The sequence below is a fragment of the Argopecten irradians genome, chromosome 5, assembly GCF_041381155.1.
Source record: "Argopecten irradians isolate NY chromosome 5, Ai_NY, whole genome shotgun sequence".
Classification (NCBI taxonomy): domain Eukaryota; kingdom Metazoa; phylum Mollusca; class Bivalvia; order Pectinida; family Pectinidae; genus Argopecten; species Argopecten irradians.
Window position 1 is genome coordinate 35,055,332 of NC_091138.1, and position 18,678 is coordinate 35,074,009.

At 35.1% G+C, this 18,678-nt stretch overlaps 2 protein-coding genes across 2 annotated transcripts in view; one reads left to right on the top strand and one right to left on the bottom strand.

Moving 5' to 3' along the window:
• The window catches only part of LOC138324389 (uncharacterized), a 182,988-nt gene extending 175,687 nt beyond the window's left edge, over nt 1–7,301 (bottom strand). The window contains 1 exon segment of the mRNA XM_069269457.1: nt 7,070–7,301. Within this exon segment, the coding sequence (XP_069125558.1) occupies nt 7,070–7,150 (81 nt within the window). The 5' untranslated portion in view covers nt 7,151–7,301.
• A 5,148-nt stretch (nt 7,302–12,449) lies between these two features.
• LOC138323654 (uncharacterized protein C16orf52 homolog B-like) lies at nt 12,450–17,911 on the top strand. Its single transcript, XM_069268419.1, has 3 exons — nt 12,450–12,643; nt 14,629–14,844; nt 15,570–17,911. Exons 1-3 carry the CDS (start codon nt 12,541–12,543, stop codon nt 15,755–15,757), a joined length of 507 nt encoding a protein of 168 aa, XP_069124520.1. The 5' UTR covers nt 12,450–12,540; the 3' UTR covers nt 15,758–17,911.
• Nucleotides 17,912–18,678: the final 767 nt, after the last annotated feature.

The following is an 18,678-nucleotide window of genomic DNA, read 5'->3' on the forward strand; positions in this document are numbered from 1 at the left end:
TAAGTACACTTCAGAATGTGAACCACTTCAGGTAAAAAAGTATGTATACTTCTAAAATTATCTCACAAAAAGCTAAACAGACGGAGGGGGAAAGAAAACATGCCCATTTATCAGTAATTTTTCAAGACAGAAATAAAACCAGAGGAAATTAGTATCATTTCTTGGCATTTCAACCTTGCCCTTGAATAATATCCTACTAGGGTTACATGGATCAGACTTTATATAACCCAAAGAAAATGGCTAAACTGGCAAATTTTTCATTGAGATCACATACAAAAGGCTGCAGTAATAGAGGAGATATTTTATATACACTTTATATGGCTGTATTTCTAACACAGTTGGAGGTCTCCATTTTCATGGTCTAAACATCCTTTATATAGTGTGATAGGAAAGAGATTTGTTTCACTTTATCTACTAAAGACAGTTCTTAAACATAGCAATAAAAAAGTTCTCAAACATAGCAATAAAAATTCAAGTGCACCTCTCTAAAAGATCAATGTTGTGAAAAATATCAAAAAGTTAAATTCTTTGAAATATTGTTAACAGTTTTTTTAATTCTTTAGGTTTTTTTTTACCCAAAAGCCCAAGTACATGCTTTAATTTGAAAGTCTGAGCCAGCTATACTGTGTACAAACTAGTGTTCTCTTATTAGATTATCTCCCCCTAGTTTGACATTTCTCTTGCTATGACCATAGACTCTGATATAATGCAGACTTAACATCAAGTTCAATTTTGTTGAGAAAGCCCTTTCTAGCAAACCAGTATTTGTAGTTTAAGTTAATTCATTTTATCTAAATATTTGTATTTCTGTCTGTCTATTTTTTTTCCATTCATATACATATACACTTAGATAAACTGACTATATTTTTCACTTTTGTAACTCTTAACGCTCTGTTAGTTTTGAAGAATTTCATTAAACCAACACAAGACAAGTTTTATATAAATTTACTTCATTCAAATATGCTTTAATTAAAATAACCTGCAGGCTTTGAGATTATTAAGTTTGACTCTATAAGGTTGTCTTCAATATTGCATATTCCTGCGGTGAACATACCACCAGGAAATAAAACTATCATGAAGCTATATCTAAAATAACTCCACTATACACCATATGTTGTAAAGTGACGTTAAAGAGAGCATGGCTAAACTTGATAACATTCACATCTCAAGCCTCTTGTGTCAAATACTCAATAAAAATACCCCAGCCATTAGCTGTTGCACGCTCAATGAGTTTACATTTGTGCAACATACATCTAAGTATGCAGTTTAAATTTGCATTCAGGTACATACCCATTCATTTACATATATCTCTCTAAACTCCTTAATAGTTGCCTCAAGGCACTCGACAGATGTTTAAATTCACATGACAGATTTTTTCTCCTTCCACTCAAAAATGTTTGCTTTCTTTCAATTAACATGTTTAGGAAAGAGTGCAGACCTTCCAGGAAGGCTCAAAAGGGTGTTTCTCAAAATAACTGGTATTTTGTCTAAAGCTGCATGCCACAACAAGATTTGCCTATAAGTTAAGTATGCCTAGTAATAAGCATGTATGTGGGTGGTTATTTGGTTCATTTAACGTCCTATCAACAGCCAGGGTCATTTAATTATATTGATATGTCAGTTTTAGATAGCGGAAGAAAGTCAGAGTATTTGGGAAAAATCACCGACCAGCAGTCAGTACCTGCCCCACATGTGATTTGCATTTGCAACACTGAGGCCTACAACTGCATCTACCTATAGTAATCTACCTGGTACCTTCATCGTATTGAAGATCATGTCAATATAGGTGATGGGCTTGTAGTAATATATCGGGACACTTCAACCCCTCGGTCACCATCACCCCTGTGGGTGGTAATATGTCGGGACACCTCAACCCATCGGTCACCATCACCCCTAGACCTGTGGGTGGTAATATGTCGGGACGCCTTACCCCCTCGGTCACCATCACCCCTAGGCCTGTGGGTGGTAATATATCGGGCAATATCGGGACACCTCAACCCCTCGGTCACCGTCATCTCTGTGACTTAGCTAACAGACGTCGGGAGTGATAGTCGTGAAAATATTTGATTTGAAAATACCGGTATGTCAATGTTATATGCCTTATCAGCAGTACAGATCTGCAAGTTATGCAGTGTCACTATAGATAAAGAATGTCTCTAAGATGTTATCACACATACCACAATGTGCTATTGTTTAATTCATTCAGAAGACAGTCAAAGCAACAATCAATAAAATACAATATCCTATTGTCGGCCACGACTGGTCATTAGCTCTGGGAGAGGAAATGAAATCCAATCTTTAAGAAGGTATGCCATTAAGTCAGAAAAAGGTGTATACAAAATTTTATACTTAATCTCATATTGTTTCTTGTGGTAAACAATCAATAGTTCAGCACATATAGTATATAAATAAAAGTATGTGTGTACCAGGTATATTACACAGTACACCAAACATACAACAATCAGTAAACTTAAATGTTTCCTTATATTGTAAGGGTGTAATACATATGCAGTCTATACAACGACTTGCTGAGTCAGCAAATCAGAATCAATTACTGTCAACACACTGATTTCTGTAGCGAATTAATTTTGGGACAAAAACACATTTTGAAAATTTTTCAAAATCTGTTTTATAATCTGAAATTAAGGGTTGAGGGTTGATTTTGATCTGTCCAGTAAGGGCATTTCTCTGGGCTCCGATATGACTGATACCAATATAATCTGTCCTGTGTATCGATGTTCTATATCAAACAGCTAGGGCTTTTAAGGAGCCTGGAGGTGCTTACTTTAGAAAGTGAAAGGAAGTCAGAGTACCAGGAGAAAAATCAACTAACAAACCTGAGGCATATACGACTATAGGTAATAAATGTCGGAACCCTGTACCTTCCTCTCTTCTCCCCTCCATATCTCCACTGCAGTGGCCTACACTTGAATATCTTAATTATAAATGAATTTGATTTTCTAAATATTCAAAGCAATGTTGTCTCTTTAACTATTGATGTTATTCTCAAAACAATAATCATATCTATAAATTTAATGATGTATCTTTCTACCAATGTATAAAATCCATCTTGATACGATATCAACAACAGAAATAATTCTCACATCAATGTCCATCTGATATCTTAAAACCTTGATAAATGTTGGCCTAGTTTCTTTCCATGGTTTGTGATCTTACACAGAATTTCTACACCCCAAGAAATGTGGCAAGTGTCAGCCATTTTTTTTAATCACAAGAAATATGAGTCCTCTTGTCTGTTCTATATACTACCTCCCCAGGGATTCCCCCTAAACCCATCTGTCTTATCCATTCAACACCACAGATATACAAAATCTGGACAATATTGACTCCGAAATTATCAGAGTAGAAAATTAATCATTTTACATATAAAATCTCAAAAAGATAATCATAAACTTTACAACTTACACATTGGAAATAAAGTATTTTTCTCTTTGTATTTTTGTGTATTTATTTTAATAGAAAATGGTTAGATATTACTTTGCAAAAAACAAAAGGCAGATAAAAATCTGTATCTCACTAAGTTCACTTAATCTGTTAATTTGTAGTCTAAATGTTATTGAAAGATTTAGTCTAAAAGTTGACTGCCTTTCTGCTGTACTCTTTATATGCATTGAGTAAATGTCATTCATCAGAACAAATAGATTATCATTCATTGCATAGCCTGCATGATTTATAATGCAGGTACTGTATATAGCCAAATGCTGCAACCCTGCATGGACCCCTCTCCTAGTTTTTAACAAGAGGTAGAAAGTACCATGCAAAACTTTCAAAACAACTAATAGACATGCTCAGCAGTGGTGAATAAATTTAAGATGGATGAATGAAGCATTTGCTCCAGGTGACGAAGAAATGGTAAAAAGAGTTATATAATTTAACCAAAATGCTTATCTAATGTACATGTACACAAAACACTGTACAAAAGACAACACTAAACTACATTTTGTATTAGGAGTATGTCTGTTTTTGTGTCTGTGTGTGTATTTAATTTTTCTGTTTGTATGTAGAAGTATGGTTTTTATAATGTTGTGTATTATATGATAAATTGGAAAAATAAAAGAAATATGAAAAAAAAATGGTAAAAATGAAAAGACTAGTATTGCTTTATGAAGCTGCATATATCACATGCTTTGACCTTCGATGCCTTGTTGCTGAAAAGTAGCCATTAATCAGTATATGTCACAGTACTAGTAGTTAAGGTTCAGGAGTTAATTAGTACAAATAATTAGACCACCAGTTCCTCTCCATCTACAACACAGTAATGATATAAATGGAAAAGCCACAAAGCGGCAACCCTGTCTTATACCCTGAACTCCACTTCATGCTTCAAAGTGGTTACAAATGAACATTACAGAAGAGGGCAGCCTTGTCTTAATCCATCTATGTTTTAGTAATAAGAACCACGTGTGTCTTGTTATAGAAATACCTCTACATGAATCTTCTAATGTATTTGGCTTCTACACCACCAAGCTGACATTTCCAGCACTCTAGACATTTGGTTTCTGGCCAGACGCAAACCATAGGAGAATTCTCCAAGATTTTTGGTCAAACTGATCATGATGCTACTGTTGTCTACTTTTTCAGCAATGAATTTATTGTTCGATTGTACTTAATACACACAGCACACCAGGTTTTTGAAGTTAATAAATCCAGAGTTTCAGAAAAACGAAATACACAAAAATGGCTAACCAAGTAGTGATTTATAATGCCATCTTATTTCTTAACCTTCATGATGAAAAATGTTGACCTTCATGATTTTGTATCATTGGCATTACAAATTTTTTGTACTCTTTTGACCTCTAATTTACCTATGTAAGTAAGTAGGGTGCTATTTATCAGCATTGTTATATAACAAACAAACACATTTGTAGGATCGCTTGACGATCTGGATCTGTCTTACATCACAGATTCAGTCAATGGTAATACCAATATATATAATTAATATACATGTTTTTATGTCTCATAAGCCAATTAATGGCTGGGCATTTTTACTATACTGAAGATTTTTTTTTTAAATATATCATTATTATTATATTTGTATTGTGCAGCTGAAAAACTGTGATCTGTATACAATGTATATTAATCAGAAAATGCTACACAAGTGATACTAACATTGCAAGTGACATCATCGCAAATTTCTAAAAGAGAAATCATATAAATGTTTCATCCAGAGGTTAAAACATATTATGTAGGACAAGAGCAACTCTTCCCAATATATCTTCATAAGTCACTGGATATTAAAACAAACTGAACACAAATTGACAAATGCATTTGCTAATTGCCATTTATAGCTTTGATTTCGGGACTTTAGCAAGTCTAGTTAATCTTCAAACACCAAACAAGGGATGAGTATTGTAGAACAAATACTTGTTGACCAAAACAAACAGTGTGAGCTACTAAACACAGCGGCCAGAGTGGCTCTGTTTACTGTCATTTGTAGCTATATATCTCCAAACCATCCATGTTCTCTGATATCTGGAGTACCTGCTTTCTTGTCAAACATCACGTTTAGGTATAGATAATCCAATTTTACACAATAAACATATAGCCATGCAAACTAATTTATTACATTTGACCGAATTAAGCTTCCTAAATCAAATGACACACCTTTCATAGACTTTTTTTATTTTGTACCAATAGATAAGAAACTTTCTTTTAATATCTATGGATGTTTGAGGTGTCAAGTCCCACCCACTCAAACCACACAAAAGAGGCCCAAAGGACCTGAAATACAGGAATTAGGGATGACTATATGCACGTGAATCACTGTGACCTTCTATATGTTATTAGGAGAAAGTCCTAATCGATTACGTCAAACTTCTTAATACTTGTTTTCTCTTTTTTCAATTATTGCAAAATGTGAGAAAAGTCTGTGGGCAAAGAATACCAGTCTAAATGTGTTCATTGGCCTTCCAAAGTTCTTCATAATACGACGGCCAAGTTCTGCTTACGTTTCCCAGGTGCATGAATCAGTAAAGGAAATTATTGAAAGCGAGACAGCGTGTAAATTAACCACGGACATAAGGGTTGGACGGTTTGATTCCTATTTTTTAAATTAATTATTTCGTACGCAGACAGATTTTGGCGAGAGATCTTTTTTTTTTCATAAAGAAATTAATATTGCATTCACACCATGTTAGTCTACTAAGTCGTCTGTTATTCAAATGAACAATAAAGGGATTCACATCTCAAATGTTTTGTGCAGTTATATCCCTCGCGCATCTCAAATACAATTTTTTTTTATTTCATAACTTTTAGTTTGAACAATCTGTTTTTCATGGACACTCCTATTTCCTACTAATACCGCAGTGGTATTTAGTGTCACTGAAACAGTCGTCCGAAATGGGGAGAAATCGGATGTTAACAACTTCAAATGATGCAATTTGCATACATCAGTTGACTAAAGCATAATTGCACACATACAGATTATTTTTGCTGATGCTTCAGATCATTGTAAATTCTGCATAAATTACTGGAGCATTGCCAAAACTAGATAAAATAAAACTTGGCTTCAGATATTTTATATTTCCAAACAAACGACATTTTGTTGAATGACGATATATTTTCAGAATATGTAGAACAAGGGTCATAATTACCCCATGCAGGGCCCCACACGACTTTCCCTTTAACTATATCGTATGTACAATATATACGCCATGTGTATTGCAAAGAGTTGTAAATTACAGAAAGTGAAATGCCGGTTTTCACAGATAAACAAATTCAACAGCACGAATTTGTACACTTCCCCACCTATTACACGATGTTACGTATACAACATATACGCTAAATGAAAATACCGGTATACATCGTGTACTACATGTACATATAGAACTTTAAAAAGTTTTCCCATTAATTTATCTAGAATGATATATACGATAGGTCGCCATGCTTTCTGAAATGTAATCGACATGCATTGATGTTTCAATTGTTGAAATATCGATTTCCGCGCAAATCTATAACGACCTTGCATGGCGGTGTATGTCACACCTGAGGGAACTCCAGACTCAAAAGCACACCTTACAGGTACAAATGTTGACAGATGACAACCTACCTCATCTTCGGCATTCTCTCCTACAATGTCGTCTGTTTCTAATGCCGGTCGAGCATCTTCCTGTTCTGGAATAGCTTCCATGTTTTTGGCCCCCTTCGTTAACGAAACTCGAAATTTATCCCGACTAACACACAAGTCTATAAAGTTTGCACGGCTACACCATTCCACTACAACACAGCGCCCATAAAGTTATGGCGGTTTGTGTATGTGTGCTCGAACACAGGTGAGTCAGACTTTTCGGGAAGAGGGGAGATAACCCATAATTGTTACCTGTTCATTAGCACGGTTGATGGAAGTTCGGTATGTGAAGGTGTAATAAGTCTCGCGAACAATAAAGGGATTCACATCTCAAATGTTTTGTGCAGTTATATCCCTCGCGCATCTCAAATACAATTTTTTTTTATTTCATAACTTTTAGTTTGAACAATCTGTTTTTCATGGACACTCCTATTTCTACTTACCGCAGTGTATTTAGTGTCACTGAAACAGTCGTCCGAAATGGGGAGAAATCGGATGTTAACAACTTCAAATGATGCAATTTGCATACATCAGTTGACTAAAGCATAATTGCACACATACAGATTATTTTTGCTGATGCTTCAGATCATTGTAAATTCTGCATAAATTACTGGAGCATTGCCAAAACTAGATAAAATAAAACTTGGCTTCAGATATTTTATATTTCCAAACAAACGACATTTTGTTGAATGACGATATATTTTCAGAATATGTAGAACAAGGGTCATAATTACCCCATGCAGGGCCCCACACGACTTTCCCTTTAACTATATCGTATGTACAATATATACGCCATGTGTATTGCAAAGAGTTGTAAATTACAGAAAGTGAAATGCCGGTTTTCACAGATAAACAAATTCAACAGCACGAATTTGTACACTTCCCCACCTATTACACGATGTTACGTATACAACATATACGCTAAATGAAAATACCGGTATACATCGTGTACTACATGTACATATAGAACTTTAAAAAGTTTTCCCATTAATTTATCTAGAATGATATATACGATAGGTCGCCATGCTTTCTGAAATGTAATCGACATGCATTGATGTTTCAATTGTTGAAATATCGATTTCCGCGCAAATCTATAACGACCTTGCATGGCGGTGTATGTCACACCTGAGGGAACTCCAGACTCAAAAGCACACCTTACAGGTACAAATGTTGACAGATGACAACCTACCTCATCTTCGGCATTCTCTCCTACAATGTCGTCTGTTTCTAATGCCGGTCGAGCATCTTCCTGTTCTGGAATAGCTTCCATGTTTTTGGCCCCCTTCGTTAACGAAACTCGAAATTTATCCCGACTAACACACAAGTCTATAAAGTTTGCACGGCTACACCATTCCACTACAACACAGCGCCCATAAAGTTATGGCGGTTTGTGTATGTGTGCTCGAACACAGGTGAGTCAGACTTTTCGGGAAGAGGGGAGATAACCCATAATTGTTACCTGTTCATTAGCACGGTTGATGGAGTTCGGTATGTGAAGGTGTAATATCGCGAATTCCCGCAGAGGTGATTACGTAAGAGGTCACTTTGACCTTACCTGGTTAGTTACGATGTGATGTCCAGTGAATGACACCACAGGGGGTAAATACCATGTGGGGACGTTTATTCTGGTTTATAGTTATCTACAGATATATATGTATAGATAACTATCGGAGAAGCAGAAACCATAGCACGTAGAGGGCTTACTGGCATGCTGTGATAATGCTCTGGCTTTAATATATAACATGCAGAAAATAATAGATATAACCTAGTTAATATGCACAGTGACACTTTATGTATATACATATATCAAGGACATTCAATCATGTAAAAGTATAATGTATCAAGCGGTATCTCTCATCCACGTCCGTGACAGTAATTAATATCAAATTAGAGATTTAGAATTGCTAAGTCTAAACGAGTACATATCTATATATGTATATGTTTCTAGTTGAAATGCCACCAAATGGAATAAAAAATAATACTAAATCTTCAGTGTACATATACATAAAATATACTAGCTGCAATATTGTAGCTCAAAAGACTTTTAGACAGAAAATGGTGTCGTCTTTAGAGCTACAATTGGTGCCTATTACTGCTAATGGAGCAAAGTAATGATAATGCAAATCATTATAAAATTTTTTTTTGCATTTTTATCGTACTTGTTTAATATCATTTACCTTCTAGGCAATAAAACTGAACCACATAAAATTATCAAATTCTCACCGAGGCATTATTTTTTACATGATACATATGGAAGTCTTTCTGAAGGGAATTTATACGGCAAGTCCACAAATTGTGAATTTGACGTCTTGTGAGCGTTACGGTAGATATTAAGAATGGTAATGTTTGTTTTGGACAAAAAATAATATGTAAATGCATGTATACGCATAAGATAATTGGAAACCTACAAAAAAGTAAAGAAAACGATGCCCGAGTGATTTTCGGAGGCAGTGCTCCACAACGGACACATAGGGACCAATTCGTACCCGGCCGAAAGGTATAGTAGGCCGGGTAATATACGTACAGTATATAAGATGTCAAGCTTGTGCTTTTGATATGAGCCAAGGTTGATTTTGTTTCAACTTTTTAACTTTTTTAATCCTTGGGGTAGGTGAAGTGACAGAATAATAATAACACTATTATTATGCATTCAATAATGCATACGTAATTATATAGTGCATGTATACTTGTAAGTTTTTTCTCCATATTTTACCACATCTTATTTGAATAGTTCGTGATATACAGTGTATTCGCTAAACTAGTCCGCTAAACCTGCCTATATTATTAGGCTTTTTCTTCCCTAATATATTAAGAAAAAAAAAAAAAAAAAAAAAACAACCTAATACATGTAATATAGGCAGATTTTGTGGACTATCGAAAACTTGCCTAAATTATCTGGGTTTTCCCATTATACTTGTATATAGGCAGGCTTAGCAAACTAGTCGTGATATAACTAACTTGAAAAATTATTTCAACGTATTTCAATTTTGCTTTTGTCTAATTCCATTCAATTTACCTGAATATAACACCGTCATACAATTACATATCAACCATAATGCATAAGGACATATATGAAAAATGCAAATTCATGTACAAGTATAACAAAGAACTTGAACGTATCACTATTTGTCCATGTTCCTGGACGTTTTCCGATCATCCCCTGTAGGTCAGACAAAGATGAAGGCAATGATCAGAGATGTTTATACATTACATGTACTCTGCAATGTAAACAGTTTAAAGTCTGTCACATTTCGTAATTACATGAAATCCAGGCCTTTTCACAGTTACTTTGATTGATAACAGGGGTTTGTCAATGTATTTACAGTACACCACAATAGCCTAAACAACTCTTTGGATCTGAGAAGTGAATTGTAGCTGGGCTTTTTAAGGTTTTTCAATGAAATTTGTCCCGGGGCCTACAGGTTATACAGAATTCAGCGATAAACCATTCAAAAACGATTCTATTATTGTCAGTCAACTAAGAATGTGGGTTTGGGTTGTTACGTCACACAGAGAACAGGAGAAGGACAGCTAGAACTTGACACATTATCATTGAATTTTTCTACCAGTATTTCTGTGCAGGATGGTGAAAATGGTATACTCTAGTAACGCCATTTTATTAGCGTTTTACCGACTATTTCGCTATACTTCCTGTCTAATGCGTTATGCCACCCATGGGAGTCTACGCGAGACATAATTCAGCATGCATATTAAATTAAATATTAACTATTTATCTGCATCGCACAAAGGTGCATGGTAGACTGTCATACATATTTAATGTACAACAGATCCACGGTAGCTAGTTCATATAACGATTGGTCCTGGAGTCGTCTTAACAAAGGTTCTTTTGCATTGTGCTTTTTTCATTCGTGAAGTCTTTTTTTTCGATTCGTCTATAAAGTACTCTGTAATGACTGTCAAAACCGAAACATAACGCCATCTTGAAAATTAAGTATATGTCACTGCTGCAAATATTGATATGGTTGTAAAATCATAGTAGCTCATGTTCCTAATTTGCATAATAATATTAAATACATTTGATACTGAAGACCACGTTACAGTGAACAAGATTTTTGTATACTATCAGACACATAAATTACCACTATTTGAGTCTCTGTCAACAAAGATGTAGGACACAGGGATCTGAGAATTAGTTACAGTTTCTATCAATATATGGACCCATGGACCAGAGTGCTTATTTGCCATTTTTAGACGATTTATGGGTCTAGATTAAATAGTAGGTAAAAATCGTATTCTACAGGTGTATAGTACTAGAATATCATTTTTACCGATTTTTTTTTTATCTATTGATATAAACTGTAAATAATTCTCAGATCCCTGTGCTCTCTAGAATATCAAAAACATCATAAAATTGTTCGGGCTTGATAATGTTTGTCTCTGCGACACATTTGTTTCTAGGTTTCTAAGTTTCAAAGTAGAGGGAGGTAATCTAGTATTGGAATTCTACAGAGAAAGTCTTATTGATAATTTACGGTCTGTAGGTGACCAATCTACGGAACCAAAGGCTATATTTGAAAGTGAGCCTGGCACCTCAGTAGTCATGATGTCACAACATATCAAATGCCATCTCTGGGTCATTTTTGAGTTCGAATCCCATCAGTAGAGCAGTTGGCGTAATGAACGCAGATCGGTAATTCGATTTTCTTCCACCCGACTGTAGAACGCTAAACCAGATTTAAATTATATAAATCTCTGGCTAAACTAATTAAACTACATATATACAGAAACATATATGTATATATGTTTCCGATATATACCAAACGCTTACAAGAAATCACATCAGAAAGTCAGGCTATATCACAGGGACCCGATATTTGTTTGAACAGTCTTGTTTGAAAGCTCATCTACTAAATTCATTTTTTAAAATAGTATATTCCCTCTTTTACAAACACAAATTTTAATGTTCAGTATGATAAGGAGGTCAATCAACGGGGGGTGTCTATACACGCGTTCAATGTATTATATATTATACTGGTATATGTCACTGAGTCAAACGTTACAGTAAATTAACTATAAAAGTGTATATGGTACCAATGTGATTTTTTTTAATTAAGAACAGAAACATATACACATATGTATATATGTTTCTGTTTAGAATTTTAAACTTGAAATGCCATCGAAATAAAATAAAAACTTTAAATCTCCTTTGTTTGTAACAATACGTAAGACTACCACTGTACAGAGAATCAGAGAGATATTAAATCGAAACTTAAGTTATATGTGCTGTAATTTACTTCTTTTTTATAATCTTCAGTAGAAACATATATTACTATATACAGAGAGCGCCTCCTTCCACTATGTTCGGTACATGAGTTGTCGTTCTTGTAGTTGCAATTTTACAACAGGGGGCAGCAGCGGTCGAATTAACAACAATGGCAGGTGCTCGCTGACAGTTTATGAAGTAGAAACGTGAATTTGCACAAGACAGTGTTATGGATAGACTAAGCATTATTTCCGGAGCTCTGTTTTTAACAGCAGATGTCTTTGCTGTCATTAGCCTTGCTCTTCCGAACTGGATCGTATCAGATATCGGCGGTAAGTGTAGAAATATCCTCAGCATCCTAGAGGATTTTGATTTTTGGTCGTCTCGTCCCTGATAGATTCACATTTAATGCTCGGGTAGTGTGGTAGAGCACTGGATGGTGAATATATTTAAACACTAAATTAAGAAATGATTCTTTAAGAATTTACTTGATTTATTTTCAGCTAGGATCATCATCAGCCGATCGCAATAATTTAATGGGATAAAGAATCAAATACTGAATAGGGTCGAAATGGGGTTTACTGAAAATAATGAGGAAAACGTCAAAAATACTTGATATTTCAGGGAAATTCTGAGGAAAGGTGGGGGTCTTGAAGCCCAGACTGATGACCACCACTAGCACTAGTCCACTAAAACCACAGGCGTCTGCATCTGGTTTTGGAAAAATAAAATATCCTAACCCTACTATATGATATTATATTAAATAAAATATCCTAATCCTACTATATGATATTATATCATATAGTAAGGTTAGGATATTTTATTTTTCCAAAACCAGATGCAGACGCCTGTGGCTAAAACTGACCATAATCGCAGGCTCAAAATTCTGACTGAATTTTGAACCTGCCATTATATGGTCAGTTTTGGCGAAGGTAATCTGCTATAGCTAGTTTGAAACTAGAATCATACAATGAGACATATCAAGAGATATATAATTTAATTAAGCAAAATTTTAGTGATAATTTTGATACCCTTGAAACTGCATGTGTTTTAGGGCCAGAGCGCACTGCTATATCAAAACATGGAATAAAATTATAAGCCGACACCGTTTGGTATTTGGCCAGGTAATCTCCGATTCAGACTGACCACCTAGAAGCACCACTAACCTTAGTCTATTCAACAAATGAATATTATATATCTACCGAAATATAGCAATTGAAAAGACTAAGGTAAGTTGTGATTCTCGTTGATAATATTTTGTAAGTAGTCTGAATTGGAGATGACCTGGTCCGATATCAAACGGTGTCTGCTTATTCCACGTTTTGATATAGCAGTGCGCTATGGCCCTAAACTAGACATCTATCTGTCATAATGTCTAAGTCTGGTGTCAGAGCCAGAGTATCTCGGGCTACCAGTCTACCTGAAGAATAGTCCACCACAGTTTTGGTAAGGTATAATAAAATGTGACCTATTGCATTGGGGTGCATAACTACGTGAAAATCATGATCACAGGCCAGGGCTCGAACTTGTGACATGCGAACATATACACTAGCGGATTGCCAGCCTGGTCAAGGTCAGGAATAATTGGCCTAGTACAAATATGGTACAATCCCATTAGATATACAAATATGTGTTGTCATGAGTAACTATAACGAGTTTTATATGATTTGTCTTTACCACCATAGGTCGGACCTACATCGTTCTGATGGAGTCCTGTCTAAGTAACTATAACAAGTTTTTTATGATTTGTCTTTACCACCATAGGTCGGACCTACATCGGTCTGATGGAGTCCTGTCTAAGTAACTATAACCAGTTTTATATGTTTTGTTTTTACCACTATAGGTCGGACCTACATCGGTCTGATGGAGTCCTGTCTAAGTAACTATAACCAGTTTTTTATGATTTGTCTTTACCACTATAGGTCGGACCTACATCGGTTTGATGGAGTCCTGTCTAAGTAACTATAACAAGTTTTATATGTTTTATATTTACCACCATAGGTCGGACCTACATCGTTCTGATGGAGTCCTGTCTAAGTAACTATAACGAGTTTTATGTGATTTGTCTTTACCACCAAAGGTCGGACCTACATCGTTCTGATGGAGTCCTGTCTAAGTAACTATAACCAGTTTTATATGATTTGTCTTTACCACCATAGGTCGGACCTACATCGGTCTGATGGAGTCCTGTCTAAGTAACTATAACCAGTTTTATATGATTTGTCTTTACCACCATAGGTCGGACCTACATCGGTCTGATGGAGTCCTGTCTAAGTAACTATAACCAGTTTTATATGTTTTGTTTTTACCACTATAGGTCGGACCTACATCGGTCTGATGGAGTCCTGTCTAAGTAACTATAACCAGCCCCAGACGTGCTTCACCACCAACCCACTGAGACTAGAATGGCTGCTGACCTTCGTGTGTATCATCCTGGGTATATTGTGTATCACGACCACCATCATCCTCCTTATCATGTCACACTGGAAATATCGTATTATGAAACACGCACGCTGGCTGGGATTTATTGCAAGTATGTCAGCATATTGAATTAAATTAGTGAAATAAGTTCTGTCATACTTTTACTTTTACCTTTTTGCATATTAGAGTTATCTGCCTTTGGAGGCAGGTATTGATTACGGTATGATGTCATGTGTTTGCGAGCGTAATATCATTCTTGTCAGAGAGAAAAGAGGTGAGTTTCGCTGACAAAATAATGATATCACAATGGATATCTAGTCTACCCACCTCAAGGGAGGTAACTCTATAATAATCAACTTCTTGGTGCTAATAAATATGATGTTTTACCTTTCAAACTAATTTATACTTACATATATGTATAGGGTCAAAGAAGTAATATCATATATACATATATATATACTATTCCATAAGCTCTAGATCTCCATGTAAAGTTGTAAAATTAATTAAATGTATTACACACAATGTCTATAAATATGGTATTCATAATTCTGCAAAAATCTCACATGGCATTATTTTGTATCAAAGCTTTTACCTTTTAGGAAAAGCATTATCATAAACTCCATAAAATGTATGAGTAGTCAAATAATACAATAAAAGTCTGTTCTTGATAAAGAGTTACTTCCCTTTACACTATTGGACGACAATATCAGGTAATATGAAATCAAATTTGCTTAAGTTGAATTTGAAATATCACATATAGATATTATAGTAATGTAGATTGTATAACAAATTTGTTTGAAAACAAATTAATTGAAAAACCTTTACCTTTACTTCCAGTGGTGCTGTTTTGTAAAGCAGCAGTGATTTTCCCCATTGGTTTCAACATGGAACAGATTGGAGGGAAAGCCTATCAACTCCCCAACAATTACCAAGTGGGCATCTCGTACATATTCTTCGTTCTGGCACTGTGGATAACTGTTGTCTCAGAACTATTTGCCAGCAAAGTTTGTCTGCCACATTTTTAAAGCCATATGTGTTAGCAACAATGATCTGAATGTTTATGCTGCAAACAACAGGCTGTTATAATGTTATGATGTAATTTGAAATATGTAATATGTCTCGGAGAGGTCAAATGTGCTGAAACATGTTTACTCTGCAAAAACAATCTGCTTAGCTGTATGGAAATGTCAGATGTTTTAATGTGATAACATTTATTACCCTTTTTATCAAATGTATATCTAAATAACTTCAACTTTTGATAATTCGCAAAGACATTACCTAATTGCAAGACATACTGGTGTATATATAGGGTCTTGTAAGACATGTACACACATTGCTAAACTATTAATGACAGTAAGTCATTTAGTATTTAAGAAGCTTGATATAGGTAGTGGTATCAATGATTAAGTGTAATTTTACATCTCTGAATTACTGGGGTGTTTTCACTTAATTATTTGATAAAATGAAGCAATATAAGAATGAGTAACTGGGCCTTTTTCTGCCTCGTAATTTGCTAAAAAAGAGACTTGGAGAGATGTAGATAGAAAGCCAGTGCTATTCTGAAATAAATTACAATTTATTTACATGCCCATTGTTAATACTGTACATTCTATCATGACATATGGATTCATATAATCCAAAGATACATTGCTTTGGTTGTATCAAATAGACTTGAAAAGCAATATTGAATGTTATTGTTAGTATACAGTGTTATTGCATATAAATATGTTGCTATGAAGTCCCCCATATGTGTACTATAACAATGTTAGAGGTTTGACAAGACACATTTCAGACATCGTGTCCATAGAAAGGACTCTTCAGAGTACCATATATTCTGTAGGTAAGGAGGTGTTTACAGAATCATATGTACTAAACTACTTTGTACTAGAATTTGTTTGGAGAATACATACATATATACATGAATAACTTTGGAATATTAATCACAATTAATTAACGTTGAACAATATTACGTCAGAGGCTTAGTGTTTTCTAGTAACTGCCTTTCAACTTTCCTATTTATGTGAGGGGCCGCGGTGGCCGAGTGGTTAAGATGTCCCGACATATTACCATAAGCCCTCCACCTCTGGGAAGCGGGTTCGAATCCCATGTGGGGCAGTTGCCAGGTACTGACCACTGGCCGTTGGTTTTTTTCCGGGTGCCCCGGCTTTCCTCCACCAACAAACCTGGCACGTCCTTACATGACCCTGGCTGTTAATAGGACGTAAAAATAAACAAACCAAAATCCTATTTATGAAAGCATTGAATTTCAAATAAGTTGGCTATAGTAACAGTTATGTCCCTTCATTCATAAACATATCAATGTCAAGTTCTTATATTGTGTAGCTTACTGTGTTAATTTTGCACATGCATACAACACTTTATTTAGAAGAGAACAGAAATACTTTGCTGCACATGTATTTTATATACATGTATATATGAAATGTGTTTTATCCTGCTCATGCATAATACAGCATTTTAAATACATATATGAAATGTATGTTGTTTTAGAAATTACGTACATGTAAGTTTAAAGGCCCACTACCTTTCCGAAACAAACAAAAAATAGAGATTCTTAAAAAAATTAATAACATAAGGAAACATATACAGATGGCCTAAGATGAGGTTACAACACCAAACAAATGCAAGATTTCCGGCGTAAACTAATTTACAGTGAAGATTCTTTTCGCTGTTTTACCGTCTGGTTCAGCGATAGTCAACTAACGCTCGGTAGTTAGGACGACGGCGGGAAATATAATACGACCCGCATTATGAAAATTAACATTTAATTTACATTATTTTTAATGTGCAGAGGGTGATGACAGGCCTAGTATTAACAGTAAGCTAACAATTTTTGCGAATCTACACAATTATCAATCTCGTTTTGCATTCCAATTTTGAAAATTAAAAAACGTTTCGGAAAGGTAGTGGGCCTTTAAATTTTTCACTATCAAAAATCGAAGCAGACGATTTAGTATTTTTCTTCAGTTACAAAAGTTACTTACTTTACACCATTACCACCATTGAAAAGTTTGAGCTTCTAATTCTAAGTAAAGTTAAAAATGTGAAAAATAATAATTTGCATCCCGAAAAAATTCAGACGCACTATATTCTATATAAAATGAAGTACTGATTGCGCATGCACCAAAGGCACAATGAAAACATATTTTTTGTGTTAATTGGACATACAAACACACGATTGAACACCAATTATTGATCTCAAACTATTCTGACAGATCCAGGTTTGTCTGTTTGATGAAGTATCATGATCTCAAGCTATTCTGACAGATCCAGGTTTGTCTGTTTGATGAAGTATCAGTGATCTCAAAGCTATTCTGACAGATCCATGTTTGTCTGTTTGATGAAGTATCAGTGATCTAAAACTATTCTGACAGATCCAGGTTTGTCTGTTTGATGAAGTATCAGTGATCTCAAGCTATTCTGACAGATCCAGGTTTGTCTGTTTGATGAAGTATCAGTGATCTCAAACTATTCTGACAGATCCAGGTTTGTCCGTTTGATGAAGTATCAGTGATCTCAAACTATTCTGACAGATCCATGTTTGTCTGTTGATGAAGTATCAGAGATCTAAAAAACTATTCTGACAGATCCAGGTCCTGTCGTTTGATGAAGTATCAGAGATCTCAACTATTCTGACAGATCCAGTTTGTCTGTTTGATGAAGTATCAGTGATCTCAAACTATTCTGACAGATCCAGGTCTGTCTGTTTGATGAAGTATCAGTGATCTCAAACTATTCTGACAGATCCAGGTTTGTCTGTTTGATGAAGTATCAGTGATCTCAAACTATTCTGACAGATCCAGGCTGTCTGTTTGATGAAGTATCAGTGATCTCAAACTATTCTGACAGATCCAGGTTTGTCTGTTTGATGAAGTATCAGTGATCTCAAACTATTCTGACAGATCCAGGTTTGTCTGTTTGATGAAGT